The following is a 17,182-nucleotide window of genomic DNA, read 5'->3' as shown; positions in this document are numbered from 1 at the left end:
CCACAGAGGACCACGGCTGCCGGAAGGCGAGGGTGTTTCTGGGGCTGCCCTGCAGCCTCACAGGCACCCTCCTGTCCTCCTGCTCTGTTCCTGGGGAGGTGTAGGGCAGGAGAGTGGGTGGTGTTGGGAGGAAGCAGAGCTCCTCACCCCTGACCCCAGGGAAACCATTACCCAGAGGCAGCAGAGAACAAGGAGATGGGGGCGACTGCCCCCTGAGTCCTGCACAGTCATCATGAGCTGAGGCTGCTGGGTGAAGCCCGCGCCCTCTGTGCACCCCATCTGCTGTCACGGCTCCCTCTTTGCTGGCACACGCCATACTTGTCTGTCTCCTCTAGGAGAAAGAGGGGTGCCCTTGGTGGGGATGTATCTTCCTCTCTTTGTGCTCCTGGCCCGTGGATTCCAGAAGACGTTCAGGGAGCTCGGGAAGGGAATCAGGTGTGACTGAGTGAATAAATGGCAGGGTGCCAAGTGTGTGACTTAGGAGCCATCTTTCCTTCGCCAGGCCTCCCAGGTTCCCCCTTCCCGGCTGCTAGCCAAGCAGTATATCTTATATCAAATTTTTCATATATAAAAATATTTTATATATAACTATGTTTCATATATAAATATATTTCAATTAAACTATATTTCTTATATATTTCATATGTGTTTTATACTTCCATGTTTCACACAAAAAGATGTTTCAGACATAAAATCTTGTTTCACATATAAAAACATTTTTCACACATAAAGTTGTGTTTAATAAAAAAGACAAGTTTCACAAATAGACATTTCAATATAAAGTGCTTCCCATAAAAGACTTGTTTCAACATAAAGACTCGTTTCAACATAAAGACTTGTTTCGACATAAAGACGTGTTTCGCACATAAAGATGAGTTTCACAAATAGATGTTTCAATATAAACACGTTTTAACATAATGACCTGTTTCATCATAAAGATGTTTCAAAATAAAGATGTGTCCCAACATAAAGACGTGTTTCACGCGTAGAGACATGTTTCACGCAAAAAAACGTGTTTCACACATAAAGACATGATTGACTTAAAGACATGTTACACGCAAAAGGCCGTGTTTCACACGTAATGGAGTTTTATATATAAAGACGTGTTCGCCATAGAGATGTTTCACACATAAAGACATGTGTCACATATAAAGATGTTTTCCACACAAAATATTTCATACATAAAAATATTTGATATGTAAGATTATTTCACGTTAATATACTTAATTTTAATCTAATATATATTTCTTTTGTTAAAATATCATTTATAAAGATGTCATATTTTTCATATATGTATATATTTCATATATTTTATTAAAATATTGCTTGCATAAAAATTTCATGATTAAAAATGTACTTATAGAAAAACATGTCTTATATAAAAACATGTTATATATAAAAATCATTTCATATATAAAACTACTTCATATCTCATTGAGACTACAGGGACCCCGGAGGTCATGGTCCCCAGACCTTCTGTTAGCCCGAGACAGGAACCATTCCCAAAGCCTACTCTTCAGACAGGGATTGGACTGGACTATAAGATAGAAAATGATACTGGTGAGGAGTGAACTTCTTGGAATCAAGTAGAGACATGAGACTATGTGGGCAGGAGGGGAGATGAAAAGGCAGAGGGGGTCAGGAGCTGACTAAATGGACATGAAAATAGAGCGCTGAGAGGAGTGTGCTGTCTCATTACTGGGAGGGCAACTAGGAGTACAGAGCAAGGTGCATATAAATTTTTGTATGAGACTGACTTGATTTGTAAAGTTTCACTCAAAAATTAAAAAAAAAACTACTTCATATATGAAAACATTTCACATATAAAAAGTTACATATAAAAACATTTCATATAAGAAATTATTTCTTGTTTGAAAATATTTCTTATATAAAATCATTTATATAAAATATTTCATCTATAAATATATTGCTGTGTGAAAATATTTCATATGTAAAAATATTCCACATGTAAAATATTTCATAAGTTAAATAGTTCATGTATAAATATATTATAAAATATTTCATATATAAAACTATTTCATAAAATCATTTCATCTATAAAATTATTTCTTACATAAAATATTTCATACATAAATATGTCACATGTAAAAATATTTAAAATAGAAAAGTATTTCATATATATTTCATAAATAACTGCTTCCCATGTAAATATTAAAAAAATCAAAAAGACACATTGCATCGGGCAAATCGGCTGCAAGAGATCTCTTTGAAGTGTTAAAAAGCAAAGACGTCACCTTGAGGACTAAGGTGTGCCTGACCCAAGCCACAGTGTTTTCAACTGCCTCATATGCATGCAAAAGCTGGACAATGAATAAGGAAGGCCGAAGAATCAATGCCTTTGAGTTGTGGTGTCGGTGAAGAATATTGAGTATACCATGGACTGCCAAAAGAATGATCAAAACAGCCTCAGAAGAAGTACAACCAGAATGCTTCTTGGAAGCAAAGATGGTGACACTACATCTCACATACTTTGGACATGTTATCAGATCTCCAGGGACCAGTCCCTGGAGAAGGACATCATGCTTGGTAAAGTACAGGGTCAGTGGGAAAGAGGAAGACCCTCAATGGGACGGACTGACACAGTGCCTGCAACTATGGGCTCAAGCCTAACAGTGACCGTAAGGATGGCGCAGGACCGGGCAGTGTTTCGTTCTGTTGTGCATAGGGTCGCTATGAGTTGGAAACGACTCGACGGCACCTAACAACAACAAAATGTAAAAATATTTCATATATAAAAATTACAAGTACTAATCTCATATATTTACATTTCAGAACTGAATCTCTCAACCATTCTGCTAAATGCCCTCACCTTTGAGGGACACTAAACAGAAGTATATGGATAGAGAAACAAGGGGTTAGGTGACATGATCTTATTTGATTGGTTGATAATTATGGACCTATATGAACTTAGCGTTTTTAATTTCCTGGTTCACTTATTTACTTAGCAAAACTATGAGGGAAGGTAAATAATACTTAGGTTACTCGGATACATCAATTGGTCTCAACCCACCTGGAGCAAAGGAGAAGGAAGAACACCAAAGGCACAAGGTAATTATGAGCCCAAGAGGCAGAAAGGGCCACATAAAGCAGAGGCTACATTAGCCTGAGACCAGAAGAACTAGATTATGCCCAGCTACAACTGATGACTGTCCTGACAGGGAACACAGCAGAGAACCCCTGATGGAGCAGGAGAGCAGTGGGATGCAGACCTCAAATTCTCATAAAAAGACCAGACTCAGTGGTCTAACTGAGAATAGAAAGACCCCGGAGGTCATGGTCCCCAGGCCTCCTGTTAGCCCAAGACAGGAACCATCCCCAAAGCCAACTCTTCAGACAGGGATTGGAGTGGACTATGGGATAGACAATGATACTGGTGAAGGATGAGCTTCTTGGATCAAGTAGACACATGAGACTATGTTGGCATCTCCTGTCTGAAGGGCAGATGAGAGGGTACAGGGGGTCAGAAGCTGGCCGAATGGACACGAAAAGAGAGAGCGAGGCAAGGAGTGTGCTGCCTCATTAGGGGGAGAGCAATCAGGAGTATATAGCAAGGCATTTATAAATTTTCATATGAGAGTCTCGCTTGATTTGTAAAGTTTCACTTAAAGCACAATAAGAATTTTTAAAAAGTAATAATACTTAGGGTACTTGGGATGGACTAAGGCAGTATCCCTAGCCATGGCTGTGACTTCAGAAAGTCCTCTGAGAGCAAAAGAATCACCTGCAATGACAAAAACGTTACTCTTCATAGTTTCCTATCTTTATCTTAAGGTGCTGTTGTTGCTGTGGTTGCTAGACGTTGAGTAGATTCTGAGCCATGATATCCCCGTGCGCTACAGAGTAGGCTTGCGACATAGGGTTTTCTTGGATGTAATCACCAGTAGAGTTTAAAATGCCTTAACAGGTGGGGCAATATACTGAAATATCATCATTCAAGCAGGTATTTACAGAACTTCACAAGTTAAAGAGTGGCAAGTACTCTAAGTTCTCTAAGACAGAAATGTCTTGGGTCCGGCTTCTTGAAAGCAGGGTCTGAGCTGGGATTCTTATGTAAGTGGTATGTTGAGTGGATGCTGTCAGGTGCAACAGCCCGTCCTACGTATAAAAAAATGAAGCACTCCCAGGCCTGCGCCACCCTCACAATCATTGCTGTTTGGACCCATTGTTACAGCCACTGTGTCAAACCACGTCATTGAGAGTCTTCCTCTTTTTCACTGACCCTCTACCATTTGAGGCTGGGCACATCAATTTGAATCCTCGGTCTTCCACGTAATAGCTCTGTGACCACTTTGTCTCTCAAGACTTCAGTTTCCTTACCTGTAAAATAAAAATTGATGTGAAGATTATACGAATTATGGATATAAAATTGTTAGCACACTGCCTGGAATATGTTGCTTATCAAACTGAATTTTTCCTTTTTTAATATGTAATAAAAAAATAAAAATAAAAATAGTGGTTAGGAGGGTGGTAAATCTATCATGTATCTACTTTTTACAGTAGCCATCAGAGTACCTGCAATAATTAAGCAAATTACTGTTATCTTTCGGTTTACCTACTGATAAAGTATTGCAGTGAAATCTGGGAAAGCCAGAATTTGAGGGGACTGCCTTGTTTTCCAGGTCTCGCAGGTTTTCCACTTTTGACAGTGTGCAGTCTTACCACTTTTCTATCACTTGTTTTAGTGGAAAATATTTTAATTTTCCATCTCTGACAGCTTCCAACTTTCACGGGTTTCACTCTACTAGCACTGTGCTGTGACCACAGTATTTTAAAAAGGATGATGAGTTAAAGATTATCACATGAAATAAGGTGCTGCTGTGGCAGATAACGTCAAAGTTGGAGACAGTATTTGTGGCACAGCCTCTCCCTACCATTAGCGCTACCCAAAACACAGAACAAGCAGCCTCACCGAGGCGAGCCTGTCATCCCCAGTTCAAAAGCAGTAGTTGAAGGACTGATTAAGAGACAGAAGAGAAAGGATTCCTATCTTGGGTAATGCGATTACTATGATCACTTTCATTTAGTAACATGAAACAGAATGAAAGTCAGATATCAGTGTTGATATAAAGGAAGAAAATGCTATTTGGATAACTGATTTATGCCACAAATTTTAAAATCCCAGTGAACACCATGTAAGAGGAAAAGACAAACAGGAAACAAAACTTCTTAAATAGGTTAAAAAAACAAAAAACCCATTGCCATCGAGTCGATTCCAACTCACAGCGACCCTATTGGGCAGAGCAGAACTGCTCCATGGGGTTCCCAAGGGGTGCCTGGTGGATTCAAATTGCCGACCTTTTGGTTAGCAGCCACAGCTCTTAACCACTACGCCACCAGGGTTTCCTTAAATAGGTTAGGGACACACACACACAAAAAAAACGATTTTGGAGGTTTGGACTTGGGTCTCTCTGATATTTTTTTAAAAATTATTTGCCACTAAAATTGAGTAATGAGTGATGCTTTTCTTATGCCTGGTTCCATTTCGTACCCATGATGCCACCACCAAAATTTCTCTCATAATGTATATATTCTTCTGATTACGTTATTTTCCTCCTTTGCATCAGAGACATTCATGGCAAAGGAAACCCAAACATTAAAATAAGAAAATACCTGAAAAACAGTCACAGAAGAGACAGAATTAAATTTTATTTCACATTAATAGAAATCGTGAAAAAAGATTTACATTTTCCCACGTTACAGCAAACATTTCAACAGAATAAGAGATTTCCCATAAATAAGATTTTGCTGATTTGTATAACTGAAACAAGAGTTTATATTCTTTAGAACAAAGGAAAGTGACTTAGTAAATGATTGTTCAAAATTTTAAAATCCAGACATAAACATATGGCTTCATTATTAACATTCTATATAGTACATTACTAAATCATTTCCATTATCAATTAGCACCCATTTATAAAGATGCATTCCTAACATTGTTCTGATCAGCTGAAATACAGCAGAAAAATTAAGTTAAAAAGTATCAAGCATACATTTCTGCTACATAGTAAACTGCCTAGTAACTACACTCTACGTGTAGCGTTTTAACTAACCTTTATTGTCCATAAATACGTTTTAAAATCATTTCTATCAGTAATCTGAAAATTCTGACTGAATAAATCATTGCTATTTTTATGTCTGCACAAAAATTGTTTGACTTAAGTCAAAATCTCAAACACATTCATTGGCAGATAGAAATAAAGCAAATTTTTCTGATGGATTGCTAATTTCCCACAGTAATTGGTTTCAAACATATGCACAAAAACAAGTAAACCCAATTCTACAAGGAGACTCATCTTAGGCCAAATCATCTTAGAAGACACAATTTTTAAGACTGAAGTCTGAAGTATTTCAGAACATAATAGAATATGACCTGATTTTTCTTCCAGCTGATTACAAAAAATAAATAAAACCACAGAATTATTCCTGTTTCTGGGACTGAAGATTCTAATAACTAAATAGGGCTAAATTTGGACTAAAGTACAGTTTCTAAAATAAGTACTGCAGAGGTCTTGAGTGATATCTGGTTTCTCTACGTAAGTATAAATGTATTTAATACCCCACATGTCTGTGATTTAGAACGTTGAATTACAGTATTCACCGGCAGCAGGTGTCTGTGGCAGAGGGCCAACATTTGGTCTGCTGTGACAGATAAAGAACACATTTCTAGAAAGGAGAAAAGAACATTAAATGATATCAGAAAAAAAAGAAAATGAAAAAATCCTGGTCCCCAGAATAGAAGGGCCATTAATTGAGAAGAGCAGTAATATTACTCTTTCATGGACACATAAAAGCATTATCCCTATGATTAGAAATAACGTAATACCATCTCATTGCTCTTCTGTATTACAATCATCACATATATAAAAATACAGACACTGCATGATGACTAAGCAATTTTTGAATAAACCCACAGTCTAAGTCACAGCATATATAAACCGTTTATATCTTCAGTGCTCATTTATACATGAACAAATTTTCATTAAGCATACTAATAAATTTCAAATAATGTAATAAAGAATCTAGTTACAGTATTTTATTATTTTGTTGAATTACATGTGGGAAAAAGAAGCTAGCTGCTTCACTTACTTTAATACTAATATGTTCTGGATCATATTATACATGTCTAGAAACTTAAAAGACCGGAAGTTTCCCAGGAGGAAATATTTAGTCTATTGTTGGTATTTATCTGCAAAACATTTTAACACTGCAAACATGAGAAGTTTCAGGTTTGGGCACATGTACAGACTTCTACTCTATGGCAATGACGCTGGTGCACTTCCACACAAGGCCTCTCGGTGGCGTCAATCCACTGGAGGTAGGAGTTTATCAATGAATTGCTTGACGTCCATCATTTCCTGTTTAGGATAAAGTGATTTAATAAGCAGTTATATAAATCAGAAATTAAATCCCCACTAAAGTGTTTCAACTAAACTACCACTAACCATGGCTATCCACAGTGTAACCACGGCTATCCGCAGTGTAACCACGTCTATCCGCAGTGTAACCACGTCCATCCGCAGTGTAACCACGTCCATCCAGTGTAACCACGTCCATCCGCAGTGTAACCACGTCCATCCAGTGTAACCACGTCTATCCGCAGTGTAACCACGTCCATCCGCAGTGTAACCACGTCCATCCGCAGTGTAACTGTCTATCCGCAGTGTAACCACGTCCATCCGCAGTGTAACCACGTCCATCCAGTGTAACCACGTCTATCCGCAGTGTAACCACGTCCATCCGCAGTGTAACCACGTCCATCCGCAGTGTAACTGTCTATCCGCAGTGTAACCACGTCCATCCGCAGTGTAACCACGTCCATCCAGTGTAACCACGTCTATCCGCAGTGTAACGACGTCCATCCGCAGTGTAACCACGTCCATCCAGTGTAACCACGTCTATCCGCAGTGTAACCACGTCCATCCGCAGTGTAACCACGTCCATCCGCAGTATAACTGTCTATCCGCAGTGTAACCACGTCCATCCGCAGTGTAACCACGTCCATCCAGTGTAACCACGTCCATCCGCAGTGTAACTGTCTATCCGCAGTGTAACCACGTCCATCCGCAGTGTAACCACGTCCATCCGCAGTGTAACTGTCTATCCGCAGTGTAACCACGTCCATCCGCAGTGTAACTGTCTATCCGCAGTGTAACCACGTCCATCCGCAGTGTAACCATGTCCATCCGCAGTGTAACCACGTCCATCCAGTGTAACCACGTCTATCCGCAGTGTAACCACGTCCATCCGCAGTGTAACCACGTCCATCCGCAGTGTAACTGTCTATCCGCAGTGTAACCACGTCCATCCGCAGTGTAACTGTCTATCCGCAGTGTAACCACGTCCATCCGCAGTGTAACCACGTCCATCCGCAGTGTAACTGTCTATCCGCAGTGTAACCACGTCCATCCGCAGTGTAACCACGTCCATCCGCAGTGTAACTGTCTATCCGCAGTGTAACCACGTCCATCCGCAGTGTAACTGTCTATCCGCAGTGTAACCTCGTACATCTGCAGTGTAACCACGTCTATCCGCAGTGTAACTGTCTATCTGCAGTGTAACCACGTCTATCCGCAGTGTAACCATGTCTATCTGCAGTGTAACTGTCTATCCGCAGTGTAACCACGTCTATCTGCAGTGTAACCATGTCTATCCACAGTGTAACTACGTAGATCCGCAGTGTACTTAGGTAAGGCTAAAGCACATTCTTACTAAAACCAAAAACCAAACCTGCTGCCATCGAATCAATTCCCACTCATATCCACCCTATAGGGCACAGTAGAACTGCACCACAGGGTTTCCAAGGAGCAGCTGGTGGACTCGAACTGCTAACCTTTTTAGCAGCCAAGTGCTTAACCACTGTGCCACCAGGGCTCCACATTCTCACTACTACAGTTAATAAAAAAAATCACAACAGAGAAATGAGGCGCCAACAGAAATTTCAGAATATTTCTTACGATTATTACTAATGTACATTCAAATTATAGCCCCCATCAATTATCTAGTCCCAGGACAACCATTTGTATTTTCCTATATTTGAATAATATAAAACACCAGAGGGATGGCTTTAAAAGTGAAAGCACTCTCAGTACCTACACTGAGAAGTCTCAGGAAGTATACAATTACTGGCAACTAAAATCAGTGAGTAAGCCTAGCTTTTCACAATTCCCTCATTTGAATGAAATGCTAAACGCTATATCCATCATCACAAAATATACTGTGTCTTTCATAAGGAGTTACATATAACTAATCCTCTGAAAACGAGCAGGTAACTCAGAAAGGACTGGAAAGACATGAAAATGAATGTATCAAACATTACAGAAGACATTTCTTTGCAGAAGACTTCTGCATCTGGCTCAGTTTTCTTACCTCCCGCAAACCTATTTACTGCTATCATCTCTAGTATTTCAAGACCTTATCCTCACAGTTCCACAAACTAGCAATGCAGAGAAGCTTCAGCCTTATAGCAATTCAGTCACCCAAAAAACAGAGCCACATAGGAAGTGTTCTACTTTCTAACACCCTCACGTTCTGACATCTTCCCGTGACAGACCTCTTACCACTCTACCACGCCTTCTCACTTAATGCCCATCTACTTTCTGCTCCTAGTCACTCAGTCCAGTATCCTCAAATGCAACAGAACAGAAAATCTTCTATGGAGCTTTCATTCTAAAGACACATCACACAAACCCAGATACTCGAGTTCACCCAACACCAGGCTTCAGAGTTTGGAGCTTGGGCACCTATATTTTTGAAAGCTCCACGGGAACTGCTGAAAACCACTGCCCAAGCCCTCAGTCCCTCCTGGATACTCAGAGCGCCCAGCCCTCACCTTCTGAATTCAAGACTTCATTATGGTTCCAACTATGTTCTCAGTAGCACCGTATCATACCAGCCACCTTCTCTTTCTGGCTGAATCATACACTACTGCTTTTTCTGCCCCTAAAGCAAATGATTTAAGTTCAAAGTAAGTTCAAAGCACTCTTGGCCTGAACCACCATAATGCTTGTTGTTGTTGTTAGGTGCCATCGAGTCCGTTCTGACTCATAGCGACCCTACAGGACAGAGCAGAACTGCCCTGAAGGGTTTCTGAGGAGCGGCTGGTGCGTTTGAACTGCTGACCTTTTAGTCAGCAGCCGAGCTCTTAACCACTACACCACCAGGGCTCCCCTTAATGCTTAGGAATCAATTTTTCATTCTAGGCCTTTTGAAGCCTCCACACCTATCCAGGTCTTCTGTCTTATCAAGTGACCGCATTTCCTACTTTACTAAAAAGATAAAGAGCATCTAATGTGAGCTTTCGACTACTCTCTTCTCTACCTCAACACCCCGCTTCTATTCATCCATCCTCTTCTGTCTTGATGTGGAAGTTTTTTTGTCCTTCAAGGCAAGGACTTCCCATTCTGGGGCTTCATTCTTTACATCAGCCCCTAAGGTTTCCCTTCTCAATTTATCTTCTCTTCACTGCATCTTCTCCCACCCGTTCCCCACCCACAGATTTCTTTCTCCCATTCTATTTTTCTTTAATTTTTATTCCTTAAAAAAGTATATTTTATTGCATTTTTGGTGGAAGTGTACACAGCAAATTAGGTTTCCATTTCATAATTTCTGTACATATTGTTCAGTGACGTTGGTTACGTTTTCCACACTGCGTCAGCATTCTCATTGTTTCTGTTCTGGTTGTTGGAATTCAAAGCCCTTTTAAATACATCCCTCTACACTGTCCAGGCTTGTATTCACTCTCACTTGAGCATCCCCTATACTGCCCTTCTGCCTGCCTCTGTTAGTTTCCTCTAGCTCCACTTCCACAGGCAGAATTCCTGCTCTTAACCCCGGCTCTCTCAGATAGCCTCTTCCAAATTAAATCTCTTCTGATGCCCTCTTCTCTACATCATATGTCCATTTTCTGAGCATCCAGAGAAATTGGTCTGTATCTTACACCACTCAATCAACTCTGTCTTGTAATCTGAAAGGTTGTTTTCTTTTCTTGACTTTCCTCCTTAATACAAAAGACTTATTAATTCTGTGTCCCTGCATTGCCTTGCAAACGTAAGGGTTTCTTTTTTTAACAGTCTCCTATTTTAAAGGAGCGTTTTTGCTCCTTCACCCTTTCAGCAAAACCTCTTGTAACCTCCCCTCAAACATTCAAGTTATGGAGGCCGCCTTCTCCTTGCTCATTCTCTGAATTGTCTGTCACTGCTCCCTCTCCTTCTGACATTCTTCCCACCCATAGCTTCCTTCAACACCTCACTTCTCTTCTCCTTAGCCTGAATCTAAGTACAGGCATCCCCCCAAAGTCTATTCCTCAGCTTGCTTTCTCATGATGCTCTCCCATGAAAATTCTTCACTGCTCAACAATACTGACGATGATTCCAAGTCTATTTCTAGGCTTGCGCTTCAGGCGAGTATTTCCAACATCTTATTTCGTTATTGAGGGGGTACATTAACCTCAGAATGTTCATTAAACTTAATATTATTTCCTTCCTATCATTCTAAAACCATTTCTTATTATCACGCTTCTGAATGACAGCCTCGTATCACTTGAGCTAGAAATCTAAGTCCTCTCTGACTGACATCTCCCTTTCTTACCCCAGATAATTAGTCACTAAAACCTGCTGATTCTGTGTCACCTGTTTTCAGACTACAGATGAGATCACACCTGCCTTCAATCGGGAATGCCGATAGCTTCCTGCTGCCTAGAGAACAAGTCTACCCTCGGCACAACATCATTGCTCTCAATGGCCAAGTCTCCACTCCCTACATCCTCTGTTCTACAGCACCAGGTTTTCATGAAAGACTCCAGCTACAATGGCTAGCTCGTCTTGCCTCTCCTACAGTCCGGTCTCTGTACAGTTGCTAAGAACATCCTTCCCATGCTCCAGGTTAGCTCTTCCATCACCTTCTCAGTGCCTCCTAAGATGAATCAGCCACTCTTCTCAGTGGTCCACAGCACTTTTATAAACCTCTAACATAATACATATCACATTCTGCCTTTCACACAGTAGTTGAATATATCCTTCACCCTTTATTAAACTTCTCATTTCAATTATTTTAAAAAGGGAATGTTGATTATTCATCTCTGAATTATGTACAATGCTTGAATGTAATAAGCAATCAATCAGTAAATATCTGTTGAGTTAAAGTGAATAAACTCTGATCTCATGACTGCTAACCTACGATTCAATGTGAATGCATTAATCAGCTGTTAAACCACAGTCAAATGTTATTTATTTTTTAAATACTACATGGATTATGAGGAACATATGCAATGTCACTGAACTGCACATGTAAAGGATATTAAAATAGCGAATGTTTTGTTACCTATAAATTTACCAACAACAACAAAAAAAACCCACATGGAAGTTGCAAATACGGCCCTGTAATCAAGGCTTCAAATACTTACCTGCGGACAGGAACTGTGCATCATGCCCTCGTAGGTTTTAAAGGTCACATTGGCTGGGTTTACCAATGTTTTTAGCTTTTCCACAGTAAGAGAACCAAACATTACGGGAACTAAAGGGTCGAAATCTCCATGGCACTGGAGAATGGAAATATCTTTATTAGCACCACTGATGGGACCCTGCAAAAAAAGAAAAATCATCAAGGAGTGTATTTATTCAACTGTATAGAACATTACGGCAGGCACAAAAAATTGTAGACGAATATACACACACAACATACATTAAGTAATTATAGGCTGTATTTGGCCAAAGAAGTAAGATTTTTTCCATCCCTCTGTTCCCTGTATCTCTTTATTTAAACTTTTACAGGGTATATGATTACTCTGCCTTATGTTTCCCAATGAAATAGCTTCTTGAAGCGCATTGTAGCTTAGTTTATTTTTATATTTTCAGCATCTCTGCACGTGTGGTAATCAATAACTGCCAGTATATATTAGCTGGATCACGTTCTTCTCAGCTCTTATTTAACAAATTCAAACATGAGCTTTTATTTGATTTAAATAAGAGTTACTAAGCAGTACTTATTATGTGTATGACATCAAAGAGCTAATATATAGTGACAAGAAAGAAAGAATCCCAGATTTTAAAATGGATTTTAAAAAAGTCCACATCTCCCATGTGTATCTAAGCACGATATACTGTTTCACACTGTTAAACATACAGAAATCATATTCTATGACAAACATTCTGTTATCAAACGTAAGTATATTGAACATTACAGAAATGTTATTTTTATGTGTTAAAAATAGCCCTGCGAATACAGGGAGAAGAGGAGGAGTGTGCTGTCTCATTAGAAGGAGAGCAGCCAGGAGTACATAGCAAGGTGTGTATAACTTTTTGTATGAGAAACTGACTTGATTTGTGAACTTTCACTTAAAGCACAATAAACAAATTAATTAAAAAAAAAAAGAAACCAGATCTTTTAGTTAATATATTAGTATGACCTCATCGGACAGTTATTTTCTAGTACCACTCATGGGAATTTAGCTTACATTAAATTGAGATATGCTTTGTCAAAAAACACAAGGGCTTTTATATGTTTCTTGCCTTGCCATACGAAGGGACAAAACACCGGCGTAGAGCTCTGTGAGTAGTCTTTGGGGACAGTTGTGTTGCTACAGTTTTTGTTGGCAAGGAATCATTTCACTTGACTGGCTTTTTTAGCGGTTTCTCAGCCATGATTTTTATGTCAGTGCATACACTAAGTTTTTTTTCAAAGCACCTTATAAAAATCTAAAAAGTTCCAAAGGAAAGTTAAGTTGAAATCACCTTAATTTTTCATGGCTCATAAATTTCAGAGGGAATTGGAAATGTCTTAAAAATCTAATTATGAAAGAGTTGCCCAATGAAGTCAGAAATCATTCGTTCTAGAGATATTAGGCTGTGGTGCCAAACAGCTAGGCCTTTTCTTTTTTTTTAATTATTAATTGTGTTAACTCACATTATAATGGTCTGTTTAATGAGAAAGCCTGTCAAAAAAAAGAAGCTTTCCTAGTTTACGTCCCTAAGAATTAATCAGACTTCATAGTGAGATATTTTGTTACCAATTTTGTGTGGGGTAGCACATTAGAGAACGCTATTGTTAGTTTTACAGAAGACTGGTGTGTTTAGGCCCCTTCACCAAAAAAAAAAAAAAAGCCCTGATTTTTATATACATCCTGCAATTTATCGATACTCTTGAAATACAAAACTCATGAGAACAGGTGTTTCTGTGTAACCCATTTCGTGTAAGGCCTTGCAGTGTATAAATAAAGCCTCAGAGTCAATCACAAAACTCTACGAAAACTCTTTTGCAAAGGTGACGCCACTGCACCAACACTAAGTACTTGTCTCTTATCTCAGGACTCTGACACGGTATGCATCAGTCAGGCTACCTGTGGAAATGAGGTCCGAAGTGGAAGCCAGCAACTGAGCCCCACGACACCCGCCAGTTTCTGTTGTGTGGTAAGAGCAGTATATAAAGATAAAGCTCCTCCCTGGAAAAGCAACAGGTAACATCAGTGGAACACATAAGCTGTCACAGCAACTCAAGAGCTTTTTATTATCCATACTGTCCATAAAAATCAGATTGGGCGGATGATGTTAAATCAGTTAAGCCAGTAGAAGTACACAAAAGACACTGATTACACTGATTGTCTACACTAAAGACCGCACTGAGAACGCAGGCTCCCAATCCGTGGAGACAGCGCTGGCAGTAAATCGCTGCACTTACAGTATAAGAAAAAAAAAACACCTTAGGGATATTCCCAATTTATGGTAACCATTTTCCCCCCTGAGAAATCTCAGCTGTAAAATCCAATCTAGTCTTAAATAGGTATTATTTCCTAAATTCAAGCTAAGGAACATGTGGTAGACAACTTAGAGGATCTGCCTGCCCAGCTCCCAACACCCTGTGTTCTGGGGACCGCATTCCTACTGGTCATCGAGATGCCAGGTCACCCCGACCAGGCTGTGGGTCCCTGGATCATATGCGCAGATTAGATTCTTTCCCATCCAAGACTGCCATATTTTTAATCCCAGGATCTTGAAATTGGGATTCAGTGACTGCAGTCAGCTTCTCTGTGTGGCTGGAACTGTATAATATAAATTCAGAAGCTAGAGGAGCTACAGGAAGCAGAATCCGACAGCCAACATAGAAAAATGAAGCAGACGGGCAGAGAAACACAGAGATGAGTGACAGAGAGAAAATCCCAACAGCTTTCAAAGCCTAGTTCCAGCTCCTTCCTCAGGCCTTGCTTCACTGCCTTCCTTGGTTTCCCTGACACGGTCCACAGACTCATGACATACCCCCCCACCACCTTTTTTCCCCTACTTCTTCGAACAAGTTCATCTGTTACTTTATTGCAAAAAAATTTTTTTTAATATTTACTGTGATTCTGGTGAGGTTTCACACAGCAGCTTAGGTTCCCATCCAACAATTTGTACACAAGTTGTTCAGTGGCATTGGTTACATTCTTTACCATGCGTGAACACTCATTATTTCTATTTCAGTTGTTTCATTTCCATTAGTTTCCTTTTCCCCTTACACTCTCATCTTTGTTTTAAAGTAACTGTTGACTGGTCTCATATAGGTGGTTTTTTTTTAAAGGAACACAGATGATATTGTTTTTTGAGCCAATTTGTTATTAGCTATAAGGTGACCTCAGGGGTTAGTTTTGGTTTAAGGCTTGAAGAGTCACAGGCAATAGTCTTTGGGAGTCTTCCAGCCTCAACCCAGTAGGTCTGATTTTTTTTTTTTTTTTTTAGGAATCTGAGGCTCTGGTTCCACATTTTTCCCCATTCTATCAGGGTCCATCTATTGTGTCCCTGATTAGAAGTAGAATTGAATTAGTAGTGGTAGCCTGGCACCATCTAGTTCTTCTGGGCTCAGGGTAGATGAGGCCCTGGTTCGGTTATCTTCCCCCTTTCTTGCTTAAGCTATTACGAGTTCATTTCTGTTAACTGTAACCAATGAATCAGAAATACACACTCTCTTTTGAATCAAGCATTAAATTCTATGCCTGTCTATATCACAATGTGTATTACAATGTACATCATCTGTGAATTTCAACAAACCAAATCAATCTTTCTACTGAATACTATCTTCTAAAATACCCCCAAATTCTGACATTTCCCTAATTCAGGGAGTCTGAATACTAAATTGTTGATTTAGAAGATTTGCAGATTAGAAGCTAGAGCAATTTGTGGATGGGGGGGGTGGCTAACAGGTGATATGCTAAAGAGAAGACACAAGGTCAGTATGAGATCACTCTGTCTACGGAAAGTGTAGAGGGTGAGAGAAAAAGTACAGGAAGGGAGGAGGGGAGATACCAAAATAAACACCCCATGTTTATATTTATAACCTATTTTTCACCACTAAGAAAAGGAAGACATTCTCTTTTGTCTTACACCTCACTGTTCCTCTCAGTATTCTCTTCCCGTACTTAAGCTGGCATCATTAGGCTTCTGTTTCACTAGAGGCAGAGAGTAGCAAATTAGAATCCTAACAATATGTATACGCTGTTTATTTTGAGAAAAAGTATCCCAGGTTCCAATCAATTTAAAAAAAAAAAAAATTTTTTTTTTTTAAATCAATTTACTTAATAAAAATATTTGAAGGCACAACCCATAAGGTGAAGGCTACTGATGAACAGATTAAAAAAAAAAACTAGAAAAATTAGAGGGTATGAAGTAAAAATTTTGTCCATTCAAACTTAATCCAGCATTGTTGTTATGTGTCACTGAGTCAATTCTGACTCCTAGTGACCCTAAAGAACAGGGTACAACTGCCCCATAGCATTTCCTAGGCTGTAATCTTTATGGGAGCAGGTCACCAGGTCTTTTCTCCCAAGGAGCAGCTATGGGTTCAAACTGCCAACTTTTCAGTTAGCAGCCGAGTGGTTTACCATTGCACCACCAGCATTAAAGGTAAGTCTATCAGTCTAGAGTCTATAACATCTCCATAAAAAGGACTCCACCACAGCAAAGGATTGAACCCACAGACTTCTAGACAGTATGTTAAGGGTGCTGACACACCACCAAAACTTCATCTTACCTGAGAAAATCCTCCCAAAATAATTCTGGCAGAAGGAATTCCGTTCTTCACCTCTTCATCTATCAATGCTTTAACTAAAAATAACATAAAAATTAATTACCAATTCCTTGAAAGGTAAACCTATTAATACAATCTAAAATCAACAGTAAAAATAAAAAATAAAAAAACA

At 39.5% G+C, this 17,182-nt stretch overlaps 1 protein-coding gene across 2 annotated transcripts in view; it reads right to left on the bottom strand.

Moving 5' to 3' along the window:
- Positions 1-2,166: 2,166 nt before the first annotated feature.
- LYPLA1 (lysophospholipase 1) overlaps positions 2,167-17,182 on the bottom strand; it is a 46,527-nt gene continuing 31,511 nt past the window's right edge. For both annotated transcript variants that reach the window (XM_049860446.1, XM_049860447.1), the window contains exons 6-9: positions 17,014-17,087; positions 14,354-14,455; positions 12,422-12,598; positions 2,167-7,376 (exon numbers count right to left, since the gene is read on the bottom strand). In XM_049860446.1, coding sequence (XP_049716403.1) covers positions 7,323-7,376; positions 12,422-12,598; positions 14,354-14,455; positions 17,014-17,087 — 407 coding nt within the window. In that variant the 3' untranslated portion in view covers positions 2,167-7,322. The remainder of the gene's footprint in view (positions 7,377-12,421; positions 12,599-14,353; positions 14,456-17,013; positions 17,088-17,182) is intronic.

This window comes from Elephas maximus, chromosome 19 (assembly GCF_024166365.1).
Source record: "Elephas maximus indicus isolate mEleMax1 chromosome 19, mEleMax1 primary haplotype, whole genome shotgun sequence".
NCBI lineage: Eukaryota > Metazoa > Chordata > Mammalia > Proboscidea > Elephantidae > Elephas > Elephas maximus.
Note: the sequence above shows the minus strand (reverse complement) of the source record. Positions and strands in the feature narration are given on the sequence as shown.